The 23,010-nt window shown below is 48.4% G+C and overlaps 1 protein-coding gene across 6 annotated transcripts in view; it reads left to right on the top strand.

Annotated features, from left to right (window-relative positions):
- The window catches only part of CIT (citron rho-interacting serine/threonine kinase), a 304,000-nt gene that overhangs the window by 253,484 nt on the left and 27,506 nt on the right, over positions 1–23,010 (top strand). For 5 of the 6 annotated variants that reach the window (XM_075320265.1, XM_075320246.1, XM_075320294.1 and 2 more), the window contains 7 exons: positions 2,824–2,963; positions 10,121–10,213; positions 13,229–13,337; positions 14,896–15,024; positions 15,126–15,206; positions 15,419–15,497; positions 15,575–15,754. In XM_075320265.1, coding sequence (XP_075176380.1) covers positions 2,824–2,963; positions 10,121–10,213; positions 13,229–13,337; positions 14,896–15,024; positions 15,126–15,206; positions 15,419–15,497; positions 15,575–15,754 — 811 coding nt within the window. Of the gene's footprint in view, positions 1–2,823; positions 2,964–10,120; positions 10,214–13,228; positions 13,338–14,895; positions 15,025–15,125; positions 15,207–15,418; positions 15,498–15,574; positions 15,755–23,010 lie in introns of those variants that run through there. The other variant, XM_075320284.1, reaches the window with a different exon arrangement.

Below are 23,010 nucleotides of genomic sequence, written 5' to 3'. Positions count from 1 at the left end.
AGAAAACCATCCTCAGCTAAGATCTATCACAGGACGTGGAAGATATTCTTAGCGTGGTGCTTGGCTCAAGGGTTTTCTCCCTGGCCATTTGCATTGCCAATTTTTCTTTCCTTCCTACAGTCTGGGTTGGAAAAAGGTTTGTCGCTTAGCTCGCTTAAGGGTCAAGTCTCCGCGCTATCCGTATTCTTTCAGAAGCGCTTGGCACGGCTTTCTAAAGTACGCACTTTTCTCCAAGGAGTTTGTCATATCGTTCCTCCTTACAAACGGCCATTGGAACCCTGGGATCTGAACAAGGTTCTCATTGCTCTCCAGAAGCCGCCTTTCGAGCCTTTGAAAGAGGTTTCCCTTTCTCGGCTTTCTCAAAAAGTAGTTTTTCTTGTGGCGGTCACGTCTCTTCGAAGAGTGTCCGAGCTAGCGGCGTTATCTTGCAAATCTCCCTTCCTGGTGTTTCACCAAGACAAGGTAGTACTGCGTCCAATTCCGGAGTTTTCTCCCAAGGTGGTTTCTTCCTTTCATCTCAATCAGGATATCACTTTGCCATCTTTGTGTCCGCATCCAGTTCACCAATTTGAAAAGGGTTTACATATGTTGGACCTGGTGAGAGCACTGAGGATTTACATTTCTCGCACGGCGCCTCTACGCCGTTCTGATGCGCTCTTTGTCCTAGTCGCTGGTCAGCATAAGGGATCGCAAGCTTCCAAATCCACCCTTGCGCGGTGGATCAAGGAACCAATTCTTCACACATACCGTTCTGCTGGGCTTCCGATTCCATCTGGACTGAAGGCCCATTCTACCAGAGCCGTGGGTGCGTCCTGGGCATTGCGGCATCAGGCTACGGCTCAGCAAGTGTGCCAGGCGGCTACCTGGTCGAGTCTGCACACGTTTACCAAACACTATCAAGTGCATACCTACGCTTCGGCAGATGCCAGCCTAGGTAGACAGGTCCTTCAGGCGGCGGTGGCCCACCTGTAGGAAGAGGCTGTCTGACAGCCCGTTCATGTGGTATCTTTTTACCCACCCAGGGACTGCTTTTGGACGTCCCACTGTCTGGGTCTCCCAATTAGGAGCGAAAAAGAAGAAGGGAATTTTGTTTACTTACCGTAAATTCCTTTTCTTCTAGCTCCAATTGGGAGACCCAGCACCCGCCCTATTTGTTCTTAGGGTTTCGTTTTTCGGGTGCACATGTTGTTCATGTTGTTTCTTAAGTTCTCCGATCTTGTTATCGGATTGAATTTGTTTTTGAAACTGTTATTGGCTTTCCTCCTCCTTGCTTTGGTACTAAAACTGAGGAATCCGTACTCCTACGGGAGGGTGTATAGCCAGAAGGGGAGGGGCCTTACACTTTTAAGTGTAGTTCTTTGTGCGGCCTCCAGAGGCAGTAGCTATACACCCACTGTCTGGGTCTCCCAATTGGAGCTAGAAGAAAAGGAATTTACGGTAAGTAAACAAAATTCCCTTCTTTGATTTGCATACTTCCAGGGGGCAATGCACCTAGGATTTCACTGTGTTGAGCGCCTTCGCTGGCTGCCGGCAATGTTTTCTCTGGCTGGTCTCCCTGAGATCAGAGATTGTTTTGTCTTGCTGGTCTACTAGGCATTGCTACCATCTGGCCAGGATCCTACTCCACACGGATGAGGGGCAATACCACGAAACAGGTGTCTGTGGATGGATACCTGGCCTTGGTATTTCCCTTGTCATATCTTTAAACTCGTCAAGAGTTGGATATTGACTAAAAGGGCCACTTAATATGGTGGTTATGGTGGTCTCCTACTAAGAGCCACTCCTTGGCTAGGTCCTTCCCGGAAGGATATCTGGCTATTATCCGTGTTAAGACACCTGACCGAGGCGCCACGGACCTTTTTAATTTGACGTGATGTCAGAGGATGCCGCCGACTCGCCAGCAGGAGCGTTTTGTCTGCTCTGTGTCAGCAGAGATTGGCGCCGGGCACAACAGACAGGTAATTAGCAGGTAGTCCATAATAAAATAGAAATTAAATAGTCCTGGATAACCCTCTCAAGAGTAACACTAGGGCTACATGGTATCTTTGGTTGCTCAACATGAGGATCACAGCTATTGACTGTTAAATTGGTCACCATGATAACTGTCAATAAAATCTGCACTTACTGGATTTTGATTACAAGTGATGAGACTTTGCCATTAAAGACCACAATATAAGTAGTATATAACTTGCTTTCTACTTGTCTGTCACAACCAATTGCTACAGGAAAGGAGCAGATGCACTAAGGTTAGAGATGCTCCCAGACCAAAGATGGACTTTTTATTGAGTCCATCTTCAATTTCGGCTGTTGCAAGTGCCCAGTTGCGGTCTTCTGTTCCATCAATTTAGTATTTCCTGGGGGTCTACACCTGATTTATAAGGCAGTATCCATCTGTAATTCACAGACCTGGTTGCCTTTTGAAGGGATAGTTACCTAATCAAGGTTAAATGAATTGTCTACACAGAAGAAGTCTTGTCTACACAAAACCCCAACAGACTCAACCATCATTAGTAAATGGGTGGTTAGGTCAAGTATTTTGTGGGCACCCTCTCTTATACACTGTTTAGAGGCTGCTGCCGGTTACTATTATGCGGTTCTTCTCCATGTACCTATATCCGGCCTCTGACTGTTGCTGATCACTGGGGGTGCTTGATGTCAGACCCCTATTGGATTGGTATTGATCACCCATCCAACTGTTAAATGATCACTATTAAAGTAGTGAAAAACCCCTACAAGCATCCCCCACTCCCATTACTTGTTTTGCGTTGCAAGTATCGATAACCAGCAACTTATTTAACTCTTGAATGTTCCATTTGTTCGTAGGAGAAGAGCGTGCATTGTGCTTAATTGATGTGAAGAAAGTGAAGCAGTCTCTGGCCCAGGCCCACCTGCCGGCACAGCCAGAGGTTGCTCTCACAGTGTTTGAGGCTGTTAAAGGCTGTCATCTATTTGCTGCTGGAAAGGTAAGTGACAATTTTTTATAGGACCTTTTTTTATGTTTTTCGATATAATTGCCTTGTCATCTTGTGTGTACAAGCTTGACATTACTAAATCTAGTGGAGAAGACTAAAAACATGCCCTTATAACTCTGAGAGTGGGGCACTTCGCCTGTTGAAGGATCAGGGTGGTCAGTGAGGTGGGTTTTTTTGTTGTTTTTTTTTTTGTATCAGCCCCATACTAACGATACAAGTTAAATATCTTTTCATTTTATTTTTTATATAGATAGATTTTTAGAAGTCAGTACCTTTTTTCAGTTTATTACTACCCTTCACCTCCTGTATAAATGCTCACTGCAGTAATATCACACCTACTTGCCCATATCTCCTGCTTGTAAAAAAATTTTTAATGGTGGTGGAAGGAAATTTTTTGCTAGATTTATTTTTTTCTTTATAACACGCCAAACCACTTGCACATCTTAATAGTGATGGGGTACTAAACATGCTGCTGTCGAAACAGTCATGTATAAAAGAAGTTTCCATACAGTGTGTACAGTATGAAAATTACCGGAGACGAGCTAGAAGGTGGTATAGATCTGTAGTACTTCTAAGAATAATAATATACCATATTTCTTTGTCGCTCTATTGGGAGACCCAGACAATTGGGGTGTATAGGCTATGCCTCCGGAGGCCGCACAAAGTATTACACTCAAGTGTTAAGCCCCTCCCCTTCTGCCTATACACCCCCCGTGCTCCCACGGGCTCCTCAGTTTTATTGCTTTGTGCGAAGGAGGCAGACCTGCACACATAGCTCCACAGATTGGTCAGCAGCAGCTGCTGACCAGGTCGGATGGAAGAAAAGTGGGCCCATATAGGGCCCCCAGCATGCTCCCTTCTCACCCCACTCTTGTCGGCGGTGTTGTTAAGGTTGAGGTATCCATTGCGGGTACGGAGGCTGGAGCCCACATGCTGTTTTCCTTCCCCATCCCCCTCAGGGCTCTGGGCGAAGTGGGATCCTATCGGTCTCCAGGCACTGAGACCGTGCTTCATCCACAACTCCTGTGGAGCCTGCTGGATAGGAGCCGGGTACCGTTCAGGGACATGGCCCTGCTACTTGAAGGTACTCTGTATCCCTGTGGGGACCGCGCACGGCAACACCTCAGCTTTGCTGGGTGTGCTAGTGCACCGGGGACCGCGGCGCTGACCGGGTTAAACTGTGCCATTACACACTCAGCGTCGCTGAGTGTGTTTATATGTAGGGGCTACCGCGCTAACCGCCGCTGCCATGGGAAACTGCGGCACGGCTGGGACTTGTAGTTCGCCGGGGACTTCGGCGGGCCGCGCTTTTACGGCGGCCACGCTTATACTCGAGTCCCCGGCTTTCTTGCGGCCTAGTTTCCTTTCTCCCGCCCCCAGCCCTGACAGGCAGGGGAAGGGCGGGACGCTGCACGGAACGAGCAGCACTGATGGCTGGAGTATGATTTCCATTCTCCACCCCCCTCACTGTACACAGTGTGAGCACCAGTTCCCGCACTTTCTCGGCCACGCCCACGGCTCCCTCCTCTCGTCAGGACGCCGCAGCCATTCCTGTCAGCTCCTCCGACGCTGCAGAGAGGGACAAACCCTGGGAGACCCAGACACGGTCTCTGGTGGCCTCACAACCGCTTTAAAGCGGGTGGTAAGCAGCACCTGTTGGTGCTAGCCCCATGGTGCTGTAGTGTATTGATACATTATTTGTTTATAGTATACTCTTTCACTGTATGAGCACAGTTCATTCTGGCTATATACCCTATTGTGTTACTCAGGGAAAACAATAGCATGGCGCCCACAAAGGCAGGGGTGCCAAAATACAGGCTTATTATGCTGCCTGCGCCGCTTGTACGCTGCCGGCAGGTCCCACTGACCCTCATTGTGTACAATGTTCGGCCCCTGTGGCACTTCTTCAGCCAGAGCCTCTGCTAAGAGGGGCCCAGGGGGAGCCACCTGTTGACACTGTCCAGGTGACGGGGACTGAGTTTGCAAACCTCTCTGAGACTATGGCTAAGATACTAGAAGCCTTGCAGTCCAGGCCGGTATCTCAGCAAAGGGACTCTGTTGAATCATTGTTCCCTGGCCCCCCTCAGTTGGACCAACAATGTCCTCCCGGGGTATCTCATACACCCCAGGCTGAGGGTTCTGTCTTAGACCCCAGTCCCAGACCGACTAAGCGGGCTCGCTTAGAATTTCCCTCGACATCATATTGTTCAGGGTCTCAGCGGGGGGAATCTCTGGTTGATGATGCGGAGACAGCTGATCAGGATTCTGATCCTGAGGGCGCTCTCAATCTTAATACTCCAGACGGGGACGCCATAGTGAACGATCTTATTGCGTCCATCAATCAAATGCTGGATATTTCTCCCTCAACTCCTCCGGCGGAGGAGTCAGCTTCTCAGCAGGAGAAATTCCGTTTCAGGTTCCCCAAACGTACACCGAGTATGTTTCTAGACCACTCTGATTTCAGAGAGGCAGTCCAGAATCACCATGCTTGTCCAGATAAGCGTTTTTTCTAAGCGCCTTAAGGATACACGGTATCCTTTTTCCCCTGACGTGGTTAAAGGTTGGACTCAGTGTCCCAAAGTGGATCCTCCAATCTCCAGACTGGCGGCTAGATCCATACTTGCAGTGGAAGATGGGGCCTCGCTCAAAGATGCCACTGACAGGCAGATGGAGCTCTGGTTGAAATCCATCTATGAAGCTATCGGAGCTTCTTTTGCCCCAGCATTCGCAGCCGTATGGGCGCTACAAGCTATCTCAGCAGGTCAAGCGCAAATTGAAGCAGCCACATGCACGTCCGCGCCACAAGTGGCATCCATTACCACCCAGACCTCGGCATTTGCGTCTTACGCTATTAATGCTGTCCTGGACTCTGCGAGCCGTACGGCGGTTGCGGCCGCCAATTCGGTGGTACTCCGCAGGGCCTTGTGGCTACGGGAATGGAAGGCAGATTCTGCTTCCAAAAAGCGCTTAACCAGTTTGCCAATTTCTGGCGACAGGCTGTTTGGCGAGCGTTTGGATGAAATCATCAAACAATCCAAGGGAAAGGATACATCCTTACCCCAGCCCAAACAGAACATACCCCAACAGAGGAGAGGGCAGTCGAGGTTTCGGTCCTTTCGGGGCGAGGGCAGGTCCCAATTCTCCTCGTCCAAAAGGTCTCAGAAAGAACAAAGGAACTCTGATGCATGGCGGTCTAAGTCACGTCCTAAAAAGACCACCGGAGGCGCCGCTAACAAAGCGGCTTCCTCATGACTTTCGACCTCCTCTAGCAGCATCCTCGGTCGGTGGCAGGCTCTCCCGCTTTTGCGACACCTGGCTGCCACAAATAAAAGACCGCTGGGTGAGAGACATTCTGTCTCACGGTTACAAGATAGAGTTCACCTCTCGTCCCCCGACTCGATTCTTCAGGTCATCCCCGCCTCCCGAGCGAGCCGAGGCTCTTCTGCAGGCGCTGGGCACTCTGAAGGTAGAAGGAGTGGTGGTCCCTGTTCCTCTCCAGCAACAGAGCCACGGTTTTTACTCCAACTTGTTTGTAGTCCCAAAGAAGGACGGGTCTTTCTGCCCGGTCCTGGACCTGAAACTGCTCAACAAACACGTAAAAGCCAGACGGTTCAGGATGGAATCCCTCCGCTCCGTCATCGCTTCAATGTCCCAAGGAGATTTCCTTGCATCGATCGATATCAAAGATGCTTATCTCCACGTACCGATTGCTCCAGAACACCAGCGCTTCTTGCGCTTCGCCATAGGAAACGAACAACTGCAACTCGTGGCACTGCCGTTCGGCCTGGCAACAGCCCCACGGGTTTTTACCAAGGTTATGGCTACTGTAGTAGCGCTCCTACACTCGCAGGGTTACTCGGTGATCCCGTACTTGGACGATCTGCTAATCAAGGCACCTCTCAAGAGGCATGCCAACGCAGCCTCGACGCTACCCTGGAGACTCTCCAGGGTTTCGGGTGGATCATCAATTTTTCAAAGTCAAATCTGACACCGGCCCAATCACTGACGTATCTTGGCATGGAGTTTCATACCCTCTCAGCGATAGTGAAGCTTCCGCTGATCAAGCAGCAGTCACTACAGAAAGGGGTACAATCTCTCCTTCAAGGCCAGTCACACCCCTTGAGGCGCTTCATGCACTTCCTGGGGAAGATGGGGGCAGCAATGGAGGCAGTCCCTTTCGCGCAGTTTCACCTGCGTCCCCTTCAATGGGACATCCTACGCAAATGGGACAGGTAGTCGACGTCCCTCGACAGGACCGTCTCCCTCTCTCAGGCGACCAAAGCTTCCCTTCGGTGGTGGCTTCTTCCCACTTCATTATCGAAGGGGAAATCCTTCCTACCCCCATCCTGGGAAGTAGTCACGACGGACGCGAGTCTGTCAGGGTGGGGAGCGGTTTTTCTCCACCACAGGGCTCAGGGTACGTGGACCCAGCAAGAGTCCTCGCTTCAGATCAATGTTCTGGAAATACGGGCAGTGTATCTTGCCCTGAAAGCGTTCCAGCAGTGGCTGGAAGGCAAGCAGATCCGAATTCAGTCGGACAATTCCACAGCGGTGGCATACATCAACCACCAAGGCGGCACACGCAGCCGGCAAGCCTTCCAGGAAGTCCGGCGGATTTTGATGTGGGTGGGAGCCACGGCCTCCACCATATCCGCAGTTCACATCCCAGGCGTGGAAAACTGGGAAGCAGATTATCTCAGTCGCCAGGGCATGGACGCAGGGGAATGGTCCCTTCACCCGGACGTGTTTCAGGAGATCTGTTGCCACTGGGGGGTGCCGGACGTCGACCTCATGGCGTCCCGGCACAACAACAAGGTACCAATGTTCATGGCACGGTCTCAAGATCCCAGAGCTATGGCGGCAGTCGCCTTAGTTCAGGATTGGTCGCAGTTTCAGCTCCCTTATGTGTTTCCTCCGCTGGCACTGTTGCCCAGAGTGTTACGCAAGATCAGGGCCGACTGCCGCCGCGCCATCCTCGTCGCTCCAGACTGGCCGAGGAGGTCGTGGTACCCGGATCTGTGGCATCTCACGGTCAGCCAACCGTGGGCACTACCAGACCGAACAGACTTGCTATCTCAAGGGCCGTTTTTCCATCTGAATTCTGCGGCCCTCAACCTGACTGTGTGGCCATTGAGTCCTGGATCCTAGCGTCTCCAGGGTTATCTCAAGACGTCATTGCCACTATGAGACAGGCTAGGAAACCAACGTCCGCCAAGATCTATCACAGGACGTGGAAAATTTTTCTGTCGTGCTCTGCTCAGGGTTTTTCTCCCTGGCCATTTGCATTACCTACTTTTCTGTCCTTCCTTCAATCTGGACTGGAAAAGGGTTTGTCGCTCGGCTCCCTTAAGGGACAAGTCTCAGCGCTCTCTGTGTTTTTCCAGAAGCGCCTAGCCAGACTTCCACAGGTACGCACGTTCCTGCAGGGGGTTTGTCACATAGTTCCACCTTACAAGCGGCAGTTATAACCCTGGGATCTAAACAGGGTGCTGATGGTTCTTCAGAAACCACCATTCGAGCCAATGAGAGATATTTCCCTCTCACGACTTTCGCAGAAAGTGGTTTTTTCTAGTAGCAGTCACTTCCCTTCGGAGAGTGTCTGGGCTAGTAGCGTTGTCGTGCCAAGCCCCTTTCCTGGTGTTTCACCAGGACAAGGTGGTTCTACGTCCGGTTCCGGAATTTCTCCCTAAGGTGGTATCCCCCTTTCATCTCAATCAGGATATTTCCTTACCTTCTTTTTATCCTCATCCAGTTCACCAATGTGAAAAGGATTTGCACTTGTTAGATTTGGTGAGAGCACTCAGACTCTACATTTCTCGTACGGCGCCCCTGCGCCGCTCGGATGCACTCTTTGTCCTTGTCGCTGGCCAGCGTAAAGGGTCACAGGCTTCCAAATCAACCCTGGCTCGGTGGATCAAGGAGCCAATTATCGAAGCTTACCGTTCGGCTGGGCTTCCGGTTCCCTCAGGGCTGAAGGCCCATTCTACCAGAGCCGTGGGCGCGTCCTGGGCTTTGAGGCACCAGGCTACGGCTCAGCAGGTGTGTCAGGCGGCTACCTGGTCGAGCCTGCACACTTTCACGAAGCACTATCAGGTGCATACCTATGCTTCGGCGGATGCCAGCCTAGGTAGACGAGTCCTTCAGGCGGCGGTTGCCCACCTGTAGGAAAGGGCCATTTTACGGCTCTCTTACGAGGTATTATTTTACCCACCCAGGGACTGCTTTTGGACGTCCCAATTGTCTGGGTCTCCCAATAGAGCGACAAAGAAGAAGGGAATTTTGTTTACTTACCGTAAATTCCTTTTCTTCTAGCTCTAATTGGGAGACCCAGCACCCGCCCCTGTTTTTTTGTGTACACATGTTGTTCATGTTGAATGGTTTCAGTTCTCCGATATTCCTTCGGATTGAAGTTACTTTAAACCAGTTTTTAATTCTTTTTCCTCCTTCTTGCTTTTGCACCAAAACTGAGGAGCCCGTGGGAGCACGGGGGGTGTATAGGCAGAAGGGGAGGGGCTTAACACTTTTGAGTGTAATACTTTGTGCGGCCTCCGGAGGCATAGCCTATACACCCCAATTGTCTGGGTCTCCCAATTAGAGCTAGAAGAAAAGGAATTTACGGTAAGTAAACAAAATTCCCTTCTTTTTGATTTATAAGACACACCAGATTATAAAACTCAGGACAGGTTCAGATGTCCTGATATTGGCGTCCAGTGCTAGGGTAAAATTGCACAACGTAAGCAGAGTTTTTCCTGCAAACACTCTGTGTTTTTCATATGAAAGGAACATGATGCAAAAAAACACTGTTTGAACACTCCTTTATTTGGGTTTTTGGATTTTCAATCAGTATTGAACATGTGCAACTTAGAAGAAACTTAGGATATATTTCCATGGGATAGTATGGTGCAGCAGAGAGCGACACGAATACCCGAGCAAAACCAAGTATTGCTCAGGTATTGGTGTCTTGCTTTTTTTTCCTCCTCTATTACACCATGGCCACATTTATAGCGTGGACGTCATTAGGTGTGTTAATGTTGCCTCCATTATACCATCAGTCTCCTGCTATATAACTCTAGTTATTAATGGAAAACTAAGGAAGAAATGTATGTAGGCATATAAGTAATATTAGTAACACTTCTGTATTGTTCTAGATTGAGAATGGATTATGCATTTGTGCTGCCATGCTAAATAAAGTCGTGATATTGCGATACAACGAAAACCTCAGCAAATTCTGCATAAGAAAGGTATGTGCTCATTTTATGTTGCTCTCCCTTATTGGTGTCCTCTTGTATTTGAGGTATTAGATATAAAGATTATTATTATTATTATCATCATCATCCCATATTTGGATATAGTCATTTTAGATCATGCACCAATCACTTTAAAATTAAAATGGATGCTCCCTCGGGGGAAATTGATAGGTTGGCGCTTTCAAAGTTCACATTTTTGTGTGCACATTCTGTTTCTGGGTACCCGATGGAGAAACAGATTTGTTGCATTACTGATGTAAAGGGAAGCAGTGATTATTATGAGGGCAGTCAGGGTTCTGTTTTGTGTAAGTCTTTAGAACGGAAGGCGAATCATGCACATGAATTACAATAGTCTGTTCCTTTAAATGTAATGCAGAAACCCAATGTCTGAACAGAAATGTGAATTTAGTCTTTGTTGAGAACAGAAGAATTTCGAGAATATTTAAAAGGAACCTGTCAGGTAAAAAAACAAACACTATTATCCTACAGATATAAGAGAGTCTGCACGTTAACAACATTCTGAAGCTGCTTGGCGCCCACACAGAGAACGATACTGCCGGGAGTAAATTAACTTTATTCCTCCCAGCAGCCTTGGGTTCTCTATCATAGGGGTAGCACAGGTGCACTTTCAGACACCACTCTGTATATAGTGAACTGCGGCCCCAGAACTGACATCTAATGCTTGTACCCGCTGCCAGTGTGGTGGCACGGTTACAGCCGCTGCTGTAAATGGAGGTGGAGGCGCATAGCGCTCAGATACAATAAAAATGACCTAGCAAATAGTGCAAAATAAATAATTAGATGATAAATCCATTCACAATTTCAACTGATGCTTGATATTGGTACATATATAATGACCATAAAAAAGTGCAAAGTACATAACAAAGTTATCCTACCAAAAATTGAATCTATATGCATATGTATGTATGTGTGGGACTAATAAAGTGCAAATGCACAATAAATAATGAATAATTAAACAAAGATAAATACGCTAGATGTATGCACCAAAATACAATCGATAAATAGGTAACATCAATAGAAGAGAAGGAAAGGGCTATACAGAGCCTTGTTGCCATTGTGACCTGCTCATCCTCCACCTTACCCTCTGACGGGCATTTTGCCAACGATTCCTAAAAACTACAGCAAACCGCCCAGTAAGTGACATCCCTGGAAACAGTCTCTGCCCCTAGTATCATGATGATCTCCGATTAGGCAGCAAAAACCTGGTGATAAAACCCCTTGAAGAGGAGGTATTGTAAGTGTCAAATTAAATACAAGAAACAATACGTTTTTAAAAAAAAAATAACTGAGTGGCAAAGGATAATATAATCAAAACAGATATGTAATACATGCAGAAAGTAATATGTGACATTATATAAGTCAATTTGTAAAAGATGGTACCCTCCCTACAATTACAAAATAATAAAGAGTTAAACTTAGAAAATAATAATTAGGGGAGGTCCAAGGAGTACTAAAACATTAGGGGAGGTCCAAGGAGTACTAAAACATTAGGAGAGGTCCAAGGAGTACTAAAACATTAGGGGAGGTCCAAGGAGTACTAAAACATTAGGAGAGGTCCAAGGAGTACTAAAACATTAGGGGAGGTCCAAGGAGTACTAAAACATTAGGGGAGGTCCAAGGAGTACTAAAACATTAGGGGAGGTCCAAGGAGTACTAAAACATTAGGGGAGGTCCAAGGAGTACTAAAACATTAGGGGAGGTCCAAGGAGTACTAAAACATTAGGGGAGGTCCAAGGAGTACTAAAACATTAGGGGAGGTCCAAGGAGTACTAAAACATTAGGGGAGGTCCAAGGAGTACTAAAACATTAGGAGAGGTCCCAGAGTACTAAAACATTAGGGGAGGTCCAAGGAGTACTAAAACATTAGGAGAGGTCCAAGGAGTACTAAAACATTAGGGGAGGTCCAAGGAGTACTAAAACATTAGGAGAGGTCCAAGGAGTACTAAAACATTAGGGGAGGTCCAAGGAGTACTAAAACATTAGGGGAGGTCCAAGGAGTACTAAAACATTAGGGGAGGTCCAAGGAGTACTAAAACATTAGGGGAGGTCCAAGGAGTACTAAAAAATTAGGGGAGGTCCAAGGAGTACTAAAACATTAGGGGAGGTCCAAGGAGTACTAAAACATTAGGGGAGGTCCAAGGAGTACTAAAACATTAGGGGAGGTCCAAGGAGTAATAAAACATTAGGAGAGGTCCCAGAGTACTAAAACATTAGGGGAGTTCCAAGGAGTACTAAAACATTAGGGGAGGTCCAAGGAGTACTAAAACATTAGGGGAGGTCCAAGGAGTAATAAAATCTATGGGATTAGGTATATCTTCAGTCCCTTGGACCAGTGTTTGTGTAATGTTATAACTCTATATCAAGGGATTAAAAAAAACTCCAAACTCGCTTTACCTATTCCACTATAGTGGTTCTATTAAAATAGGGAAGAATCCAGAAACAACTATTTCACACAACTGCTCCTTCATTGAACATAAATTTTAAGATTTTTACAAACCTGTTTGTATATGTGGTATAAGTCTGCCTTCATTCATGACAGTAGTCAGGCAGGACAGAAATTGGCTAAATTCAAAGCAGAATTTTTTATATGCTTTAATGAGGCCAGCGACTAGTCGCAGGGGCGTTATATCCCCGCGACTAATCCGCCCACAGGGGCGTGCTAACATGCTATTCAATGGCCATTGCCTAACATCATAAGCGGTAACACATGTACTTGTGTCCGTTGTCACCACATGAGACGCCGGGCAGTGCGCAGTATGAAGCCGGGTGTACGCATCCCGGCTTCAAAGAGGTCTAGTACACATGACCAGAAGTGCCAGGACTTCTGATCATGTGTATTGCCCGGCGTCTGATGCAGTGACAAAATATTTCAGCGATCAAAAGTAATTTGTGCATATTCCCTGCTTTTAAACACTTTTAGAAAGTTTGTATCCTTTTCAACTGCTTTACCAATTCTTGCCTAACATTTTTAATTTCGTCATAATGCAGGAGATTGAGACATCGGAGCCCTGCAGTTGTATCTATTTTACTGGCTACAGTATCATTATTGGAACCAACAAATTCTATGAGATTGAGATGAAGCAATACACTCTGGAGGGTGAGAAATTACATGGTGACTAATTAAGAGTTGCAAAGTAAATTAACTCCAACAATGCTAGTTTTCAACCGTATTACGGTGGGGGACCTACTGAATAATTCTTTTTACATCTGGGGAATCCTGTAGCCCTATACCAACCACAAGAAAAAGTGGCGTGGGGAGAAGATAACACATTTTTAGATTATTGTGTTTTACAAATCCTGACTCTTGCCTTGCATCCTTAAGCAGGTATAGCCATTAGCTATCCTGGCTGTAAAAGTTTAGGTGCTCTCTTCTGGTGGTCCATGGTTGGGAAACACTGGCCTAGGGTTTCGTATGTTGGCCACTAATTAAACAAATTAATATGTATGTGTGCAGGCATACTTTTTCATATGGAGATTATGGAACAATAATGTGATTATTTGTGTGCTATAAGGCAAGGTTTCTTGAAATGCAAATCCCCTACGTTTTCACCTTTCTCGGAAGTGCTCCGGTCCCGCTGCGCCATCTTGTAACTGTAACTTCTAACCAGGCTTGAAATTAGAAGTTATGTCACAAGCGCCCAATACAACTCTGAGAGCCAGAACAAGATTCATATAGAGTTGTATTGATTTGTGACGTCTGATGCACTCCTTGAAATACCGGAGCTGCCGACAGGTCACAAAGTGTTGTAGACCGACTGGAGTGTGCTGAAAACAGATGGAGATGTTGGAAGTTTAGTGTAATACAGGGGGGAGCTGATTTAGATTTAAGAAAAACCTCCTGAAATAAAAAGCTGCATGAGTGGTGCTTCAATTAAATGAGTCCAGAAATGTCTGAGGGTAACCGGTTTTGGAACAGAATGTTCTTAGAATAACAAATGACAAAAAGAGTGATTCATAGTAACTAGTATTAGTAACATAATTCATATATAAAATCTCAACTCTAGACGATGCACCACTTGTGTTTTTAGTTTTTATTTCTTCGCCACAGTGGTATCCCTAATGTCTGTTTCCTGCCCCTATTAAAGAACATACTTATCAGTTGCCATTTTCGGATCTTACTGGTGCCGTTCTGGTCCTGGTCCGCCATTTTTTGATTGTAGCTCTTGACTGACTAGAAGTCAGAGCTAACAGTGAAAAGTTCTGATTAGAAGTCTATGATGGCCTCGTTTTGGCTCCATTGATTTATATTGAAAAGGGGCTTTTGGTCCGCAGCTCAGCAAACACTGGAGCAATCCAGCTAGTCACAATTGGCAGTACAGGACCGGAGCGGTGCCAAGAATGGCAAAAGACGGCGGCCGTAAGTATTCTAGTACAGGTAGGGAACGTAAATTAGTGTACCACTCAGGCCGTGAAATATATATGTAAAAGATCAGTCGTAATGGTGCTTTAAGATACACTTGCAAACTATTCATGTAGAGTTCAAACCATATAAGGGGTGAGTTTATATTATGTCAAAATACCTGGGAGGCCTACAATCATGCTTGCTTAAATAGCACCAACATATTCCGCAGCTCCGTGATCCAATCTGATGTAAAGCAATATTAATGTAAACACTGATTCACTGGTTTTGTTTTATTGTTTTTTTTTTTCTCTAGAATTTCTGGATAAAAATGACCATTCCTTGGCCTCTGCTGTGTTTGCCTCCTCATCCAATAGTTTCCCTATTGCCATAATGCAGGTGAACAGCACAGGACAGAGGGAAGAGTACTTACTGTGTTTCCATGGTAACAACCTGATTTTTAATATTTTTTTTTATTACTTTTGACGTATCGTGCAGCGAGTATTCTAGAATGGAAGAAACACAGTCTTTAATTTCATCTTGTAGAGTTCGGTGTTTTTGTCGACTCGTATGGAAGACGGAGTAGAACTGATGATCTAAAATGGAGCCGACTGCCTCTTGCTTTTGGTAGGTTTATTAGTAACGTGTTGATAGGTTTGTTTTGAAGGCTGGTAAAAAACAAAGTACAGCAGAATTCTTAGTAGCATTTACTGCTTTGCTATGATTTTCTTAGATTTCATTAGAATTTATCACATAATAATCATTGTCTGGAGCCTGCGAAAGGAAAAAAACCTCTTAATTTTAAAGCATTCGGGTTTTCTCTTTTGTTTGCTTTTTAGCATACCGGGAACCTTACTTATTTGTGACTCATTTTAACTCCTTGGAAGTTGTGGAGATTCAGGGACGCGCTGCTCTTGGGTAAGTCCTTTCCCTTATCCAAAACATTATTTCAATAATAATGTGTCATTGTAATCTATCATAATTTCATATTGCAGTGCCCCAGCCAGGGCTCATTTGGATATTCCAAACCCACGTTATTTGGGACCAGCCATCTCTTCTGGCGCCATTTATTTGGCATCAGTGTACCAGGACAAACTCCGAGTGATCTGCTGTAAGGGCAATCTGGTGAAAGACAATGCAAGTGATCTCCATCGAGCCCCTTCCACTACACGGAGGTGGGTTTTCTTTTCTTACAACAGCTATATAGAAAGAGCACAAGCATCTAAAGCCTCATGGGACTTGATGCATAAGTTCAGTTTGCTGTCCTCAATTTGAGTCCAGTCCCTTACTGTGATTAGCCTGCGGTTATCAGATGAGTGGGTTGATGACCTAGACTCCGTTCACACATCAGTTTTTCTTCAGCGCTCTATTGGGAGACCCAGACGATTGGGGGTATAGCTACGCACTACACTAAAAAGTGCAAGGCCCCTCCCCTTCTGGCTATACCCCCCCGTGGTATCACGGGTACTCCAGTTTTCAAGCTTTGTGCGAAGGAGGTCAGACATTCCATGCATAGCTCCACAGATTTTAGTCAGCAGTAGCTGCTGACTATTTCGGATGGAAGAAAAGAGGGCCCATATAGGGCCCCCAGCATGCTCCCTTCTCACCCGTAGATGGTGTTGTAAGGTTGAGGTACCTATTGCTGGTACAGGGGCTGGAGCCCCACATGCTGTTTTCCTTCCACATCCCCTTGTAGGGCTCTGTGGAAGTGGGATCCTGCCGGCCTCAAAGCTCTGACGCCGGGCTCCATCCACAGACCCATAGCACCTGGTGGATGCCGAGCAGGAGTACCATCAGGGACAAGGCCCTGCATCATACAGGTACTCTGTGTCCCCGGCAGGCACAGACACACTCCGGGCTGGCTGGGTGTTGTAGTGCGCCGGGGACCGTAACGCTAGAGCTAGTGTTCCTACAGTTTAACTGGGGGACTTTTTTCTGTATTGTGGGAACGCAGCGCCGACCCCCGCTGGACCGGCGGCGCTGCTGTGACTTTTAGTTCGCCGGGGACACGCCGACCGCGCTTTTACGGCGGTGGCGTTTATAAATCGAGTCCCCGGCTTTTGCGGCCTAGGACGCCGGCAGCTCCGATTCGTTCCCGCCCCCACCCTGTCAATCAGGGTAGGGGAGAGACGCTGTTTCACGGCAGCGACGAGGGCTGGAGCCTGATTTACATGCTCCAGCCCTCTCACTAGGCACAGAGGGAAGCAGGCTTCCCGCTCTTAGCCAGGAACGCCCAGGGCCCGCCCCCCCTCCTCTCTCAGGACGCCGGCAGCCATTACATGCATGTCTGGCTGGAGGAAGGACGCAGGGCTCTGGGAGACCTGGACTAGGGGGCTTTGGAGATCACACACCCGCTCTTAAGCGGGCGGTAAGCGGCTTTTCAGCTGGCCCCTCTAGTGCCTCAGTGTGTATTAGTGTACTGTGTCACTGGACATATATATATATATTTCCTTATTGCTTGCACTGTGAGGTCGCTTCCTGGCTGTATACCCAGATCGCTCTGAGGAGGCAGCAACATGTCATCCACAAAACGCAAGGCTGCCAAGGCTAGGGCTGTGTACACTGCGTGTGCTGCATGTGGGGCTGCTCTACCAGCAGGCTCCAAGGACCCCCATTGTGTGCAATGCTCAGATCCGGTGCTGCTTCGCCAGCCGGAGTCAGGAGAGATAGTGACCCAGGCTGAGACACCTGTAAGTCCTGCCCCGGTGTCAGGGACAGACTTTGCAGTTTTTGCTGATAATATGTCTGTGACTATGGCAAAAATCCTTGAAACTTTGCAATCCATGCCTGGGGCTCAGTCTATGGACACGGCGAGGTCTCTGTCCTCTAATCCCCCTCAGTTGGATTTAATCCAGACTGCAAGGGGGTCCCCAGCTTCACAGGCTGAGTATTTTGACTCAGATGATAGCCCCAGCCACCCTAAGCGAGCTCGCTGGGAAAGACCCTCAACGTCATCACACTGCTCAGGGTCTCAGCGCAATCAGTCGCTCTGTGATGCGTCTGATGAGAGTGATCAGGAGTCTTATCCTGGAACCCCTCTCAATCTGGATACCCCGGATGGGGACGCCATGGTAAACGAGCTTATCTCAGCCATCAATAGACTGTTGGATATTTCTCCCCCAGCCCCTTCTGCAGAGGAGGCAGCTGCAGAGCAGGAGAAGTTTCGTTTTCTCTATCCCAAGCGTAAATTAAGTGCTTTCTTGGATCACTCTGACTTCAGAGAATCAATCCAGAAACACGACGCTCATCCAGAAAGGCGTTTCTCTAAACGTTCTAAGGATACACGTTTTCCTTTCCCCCCTGATGTGGTCAAGCGCTGGACCCAGTGTCCTAAAGTTGACCCCCCGATTTCCAAACTTGCAGCTAGATCCATAGTTGCAGTGGAGGATGGCGCTTCACTTAAGCATGCCAATGACAGACAGATGGACCTCTGGTTAAAATCTGTCTATGAAGCTATCGGCGCGTCGTTTGCTCCAGCATTCGCAGCCGTATGGGCACTCCAAGCTATTTCAGCAGGGTTAGCAAAAGTGGATGCTATCTTACATCCAGCGGTGCCGCAAGTGGCGTCCCTTACCTCGCAGATGTCCGCGTTTGCGTCTTACGCTATCAATGCGGTACTAGAATCTACCAGCCGCACCTCAATGGCGTCCGCCAATTCGGTAGTTTTGCGCAGAGCCTTGTGGTTAAAGGACTGGAAAGCAGATGCTGGTTCCAAAAAATGTTTAACCAGCCTGCCTTTATCTAGAGATAGACTGTTTGGCGAGCCATTGGCTGACATCATTAAACAGTCCAAGGGTAAAGACTCTTCTTTGCCCCAGCCCAGATCAAGCAAACCTCAGCAGAAAAAATGGCAGCAGAGGTTTCAGTCCTTTCGAGGTTCGGGCAAGACACAATTCTCCTCGTCCAAAGGGACTCAGAGGACGCAAAGAAGCTCAGATTCCTGGCGGGCTCACGCGCGCCCCAAGAAAGCAAACGGAGGAACCGCTTCCAAAGCGGCTACCTCATGACTTCCAGCTCCCCCCCTCCGCATCTCCGGTCGGGGGCAGGCTCTCCCGCTTTTCCGACATTTGGATGTCACAGGTCAAAGACCGGTGGGTGACAGACATTTTGTCTCGCGGGTACAGAATCGAGTTCAGTTCTCGTCCTCCAGCTCGGTTCTTCAGAACCTCACCACATCCAGACCGAGCAGATGCCCTGCTGCAGGCGGTGGACTCCCTAAGAGCGGAAGGAGTAGTGGTTCCTGTACCGCCTCAGGAACAAGGGAGAGGGTTTTACTCCAATCTCTTTGTGGTTCCAAAAAAGGACGGCTCGTTCCGTCCTGTTCTGGATCTAAAGCTGCTCAACAAACATGTGCACGCCAGGCGGTTCCGGATGGAAACCCTCCGCTCTGTCGTGGCCTCAATGTCTCAAGGAGACTTCCTTGCCTCAATAGACATCAAAGATGCTTATCTCCATGTGCCAATTGCTACAGAACATCAACGTTTTCTACGTTTTGTGATAGGAAACGAACATCTTCAGTTCGTAGCTCTGCCATTCGGTCTGGCGACAGCCCCACGGGTTTTCACCAAGGTCATGGCGGCAGTGGTAGCGGTCTTGCACTCTCAGGGACACTCGGTGATCCCTTACCTAGACGATCTACTTGTCAAGGCACCCTCTCAAGAGGCATGCCAACTCAGTCTACATGCTACGCTGGAGACTCTACAGACGTTCGGATGGATCATCAACTTTCCAAAGTCGAATCTGTCTCCGACACAGTCACTAACGTATCTTGGCATGGAGTTCCATACTCGAGCAGCGAGAGTGAAGCTTCCGCTGAACAAGCAGCGGTCACTACAGACAGGGGTGCAATCCCTCCTTCAGGGCCAGTCGCACCCCTTACGGCGCCTCATGCACTTCCTCGGGAAGATGGTGGCAGCCATGGAAGCAGTTCCCTTTGCGCAGTTTCATCTGCGCCCACTTCAATGGGACATTCTCCGCCAATGGGACGGGAAGTCAACGTCCCTGGACAGGAAAGTCTCTCTTTCCCAGACGGCCAAGGACTCTCTACAATGGTGGCTCCTTCCCACCTCATTGTCTCAGGGAAGATCCTTCCTGCCCCCATCCTGGGCAGTGGTCACGACAGATGCGAGTCTGTCAGGGTGGGGAGCAGTGTTTCTCCACCACAGGGCTCAGGGGACGTGGACTCCGCAGGAGTCCACCCTTCAGATCAATGTTCTGGAAATCAGAGCAGTGTATCTTGCCCTACTAGCCTTCCAGCAGTGGCTGGAAGGAAGGCAGATCCGAATTCAGTCGGACAACTCCACAGCGGTGGCATACATCAACCACCAAGGGGGGACACGCAGTCGGCAAGCCTTCCAGGAAGTCCGGCGGATTCTGATGTGGGTGGAAGCCACGGCCTCCACCATATCCGCAGTTCACATCCCCGGCGTAGAAAACTGGGAAGCAGACTTCCTCAGTCGCCAGGGCATGGACGCAGGGGAATGGTCCCTTCACCCGGACGTGTTTCAGGAAATCTGTCGCCGATGGGGAGTGCCGGACGTCGACCTAATGGCGTCCCGGCACAACAACAAGGTTCCGGCATTCATGGCGAGGTCGCGCGATCAAAGAGCTCTGGCGGCAGACGCATTGGTTCAAGATTGGTCGCAGTTCCGGCTCCCATACGTCTTTCCACCTCTGGCACTCTTGCCCAGAGTGTTACGCAAGATCAGATCCGATTGCAGCCGCGTCATACTCGTCGCCCCAGACTGGCCGAGGAGATCGTGGTATCCGGATCTGTGGCATCTCACGGTCGGTCGACCGTGGTCACTGCCAGACCGACCAGACTTACTGTCCCAAGGGCCGTTTTTCCATCAGAATTCTGCGGCCCTGAACCTGACTGTGTGGCCATTGAGTCCTGGATCCTAGCGTCTGCAGGATTATCTCAAGGAGTCGTAGCCACAATGAGACAAGCTAGGAAGTCAACGTCTGCTAAGATCTACCACAGAACGTGGAAGATTTTCTTATCTTGGTGCTCTGCTCAGAGAGTATCCCCTTGGCCATTTGCATTGCCCACCTTTCTTTCCTTCCTGCAATCGGGGTTGGAAAAGGGCTTGTCGCTCAGCTCCCTCGGCACTGTCGGTGTTTTTTCAGAAGCGTCTAGCACGTCTTCCTAAGGTGCGCACGTTCCTACAGGGGGTCTGTCATATTGTGCCCCCGTACAAGCGGCCGTTAGATCCATGGGATCTGAACAGAGTACTTGTTGCTCTGCAAAAGCCGCCCTTCGAGCCTCTAAAGGACGTTTCCTTTTCTCGCCTGTCACAGAAAGTGGCGTTTCTTGTCGCGATCACATCGCTTCGGCGAGTGTCTGAGCTGGCAGCTTTGTCATCCAAGGCTCCTTTCCTGGTGTTCCACCAGGACAAGGTAGTGCTGCGCCCCATTCCGGAGTTTCTCCCTAAGGTCGTATCCTCGTTTCATCTTAATCAGGATATATCCTTGCCTTCCTTTTACCCTCATCCGGTTCACCGGTATGAAAAGGACTTACGTTTGCTAGATCTGGTGAGAGCACTCAGAATCTACATTTCCCGAAGGGCGCCCATGCGCCGTTCCGATGCTCTTTTTGTCCTTGTCGCTGGTCCGCGCAAGGGATTGCAGGCTTCTAAAGCCACCCTGGCTCGATGGATCAAAGAACCAATTCTAGAGGCCTACCACTCTGCGGGGCTTCCGGTTCCTTCAGGGCTAAAAGCCCACTCAACCAGAGCCGTGGGTGCGTCCTGGGCATTACGACACCAGGCTTCGGCTCAACAGGTGTGCCAGGCAGCAACCTGGTCCAGTCTGCACACTTTCACCAAGCATTATCAGGTGCATACCTATGCTTCGGCGGATGCCAGCTTAGGTAGAAGAGTCCTGCAGGCGGCAGTGACATCCCCGTAGGGGAGGGCTGTTTTTTTGCAGCTCTAACATGAGGTATTTCTTTACCCACCCAGGGACAGCTTTTGGACGTCCCAATCGTCTGGGTCTCCCAATAGAGCGCTGAAGAAGAAGGGAATTTTGTTACTTACCGTAAATTCCTTTTCTTCTAGCTCTTATTGGGAGACCCAGCACCCGCCCTGTTGTCCTTCGGGATTTTTTTGTGGTTTGCGGGTACACATGTTGTTCATGTTGAACGGTTTTTTCGGTTCTCCGATGTTTCTCGGAGTTAATTTGTTTAAACCAGTTATTGGCTTCCTCCTTCTTGCTTTGGCACTAAAACTGGAGTACCCGTGATACCACGGGGGGGTATAGCCAGAAGGGGAGGGGCCTTGCACTTTTTAGTGTAGTGCGTAGCTATACCCCCAATCGTCTGGGTCTCCCAATAAGAGCTAGAAGAAAAGGAATTTACGGTAAGTAACAAAATTCCCTTCTTTGCCGTCAGTTACAATCCGTCGAATTTTGAAAAAAATTGATCCGGTGACTGATGCCGCTGGATCCGTTTTTTTCTCATCGACTTGTATTAGCAAAGGATTGTGACGAATGGCCTCACGTTTCATCCGTTTTTCGGAAACAACAGACAAAGTAACGTTTTTTGTCTACGTCGAAAAATCTGACGGCGACGGATCTGTCACTGTCCGTCGTTTGGTAGAATAGAAGCCTATGGGCGCAGGATCTGTCGTAATCCATGAAATGACAGAATCCGGTGACGGATTTAGTTTTTTTTTTTTTTTTAGCTGAGCATGCTCCAATTTATTATTTAGTAATCAAATTTGCCAGCCAGATGGATCCATCGAAAAACGGATCAGTCGCATCAGTTTTCCCACAATCTGCGATGGATACGTGGAGCCAACGGATTGTGACTGACAGCAAAAAACTGATGTGTGAAAGGGGCCTAAAAGGGAATTGTTTGTGCACATGTGGGAGTGTGGCTAAAGGTACCGTCACACATAACGAGATCGCTAGCGAGATCGCACCTGAGTCACGGTTTCTGTGATGCAGTAGCGATCCTGTTAGCGATCTTGTTATGTGTGACACCTACCAGCGATCAGGCCCCTGCTGTGAGATCTCTAGTCGTTGCAGAATGGTCCAGGCCATTTTCTTCAAAGGCGATGTCCTGCTGGGCAAGACACATCGCTGTGTTTGACACTGTGTGACAGGGTCACAGTGACTGCTGAGATCGTTATACAGGTCGCTACTGCGACGTGTATCGTTCCTGCATCGCTGGTAAGATCTGACTGTGCGACCTCCCAGCGACTTACCTGCGATTTCTATCAGGTCGCATCGTTTTCGGGATCGCTGGTAAGTCGTTGTGTGTGACTCGGCCTTTAGAAACCGGAGAAGATGTAATTTGACCAATTGAAGCTATAGGATTTGTTTGCAGAAAAATCTCTCCAAGGTTGGCATTGTTTCCCAAACTGGTGGGTACATACATCACTAAGTGGGATAGCTTGTCCATTCAAGCCAGCTGTGATGACCAAAGTGT

The sequence above is a fragment of the Anomaloglossus baeobatrachus genome, chromosome 1 (genome assembly GCF_048569485.1).
Source record: "Anomaloglossus baeobatrachus isolate aAnoBae1 chromosome 1, aAnoBae1.hap1, whole genome shotgun sequence".
Lineage (NCBI taxonomy): Eukaryota > Metazoa > Chordata > Amphibia > Anura > Aromobatidae > Anomaloglossus > Anomaloglossus baeobatrachus.
This window is presented reverse-complemented; position numbering and strand designations above follow the sequence as displayed.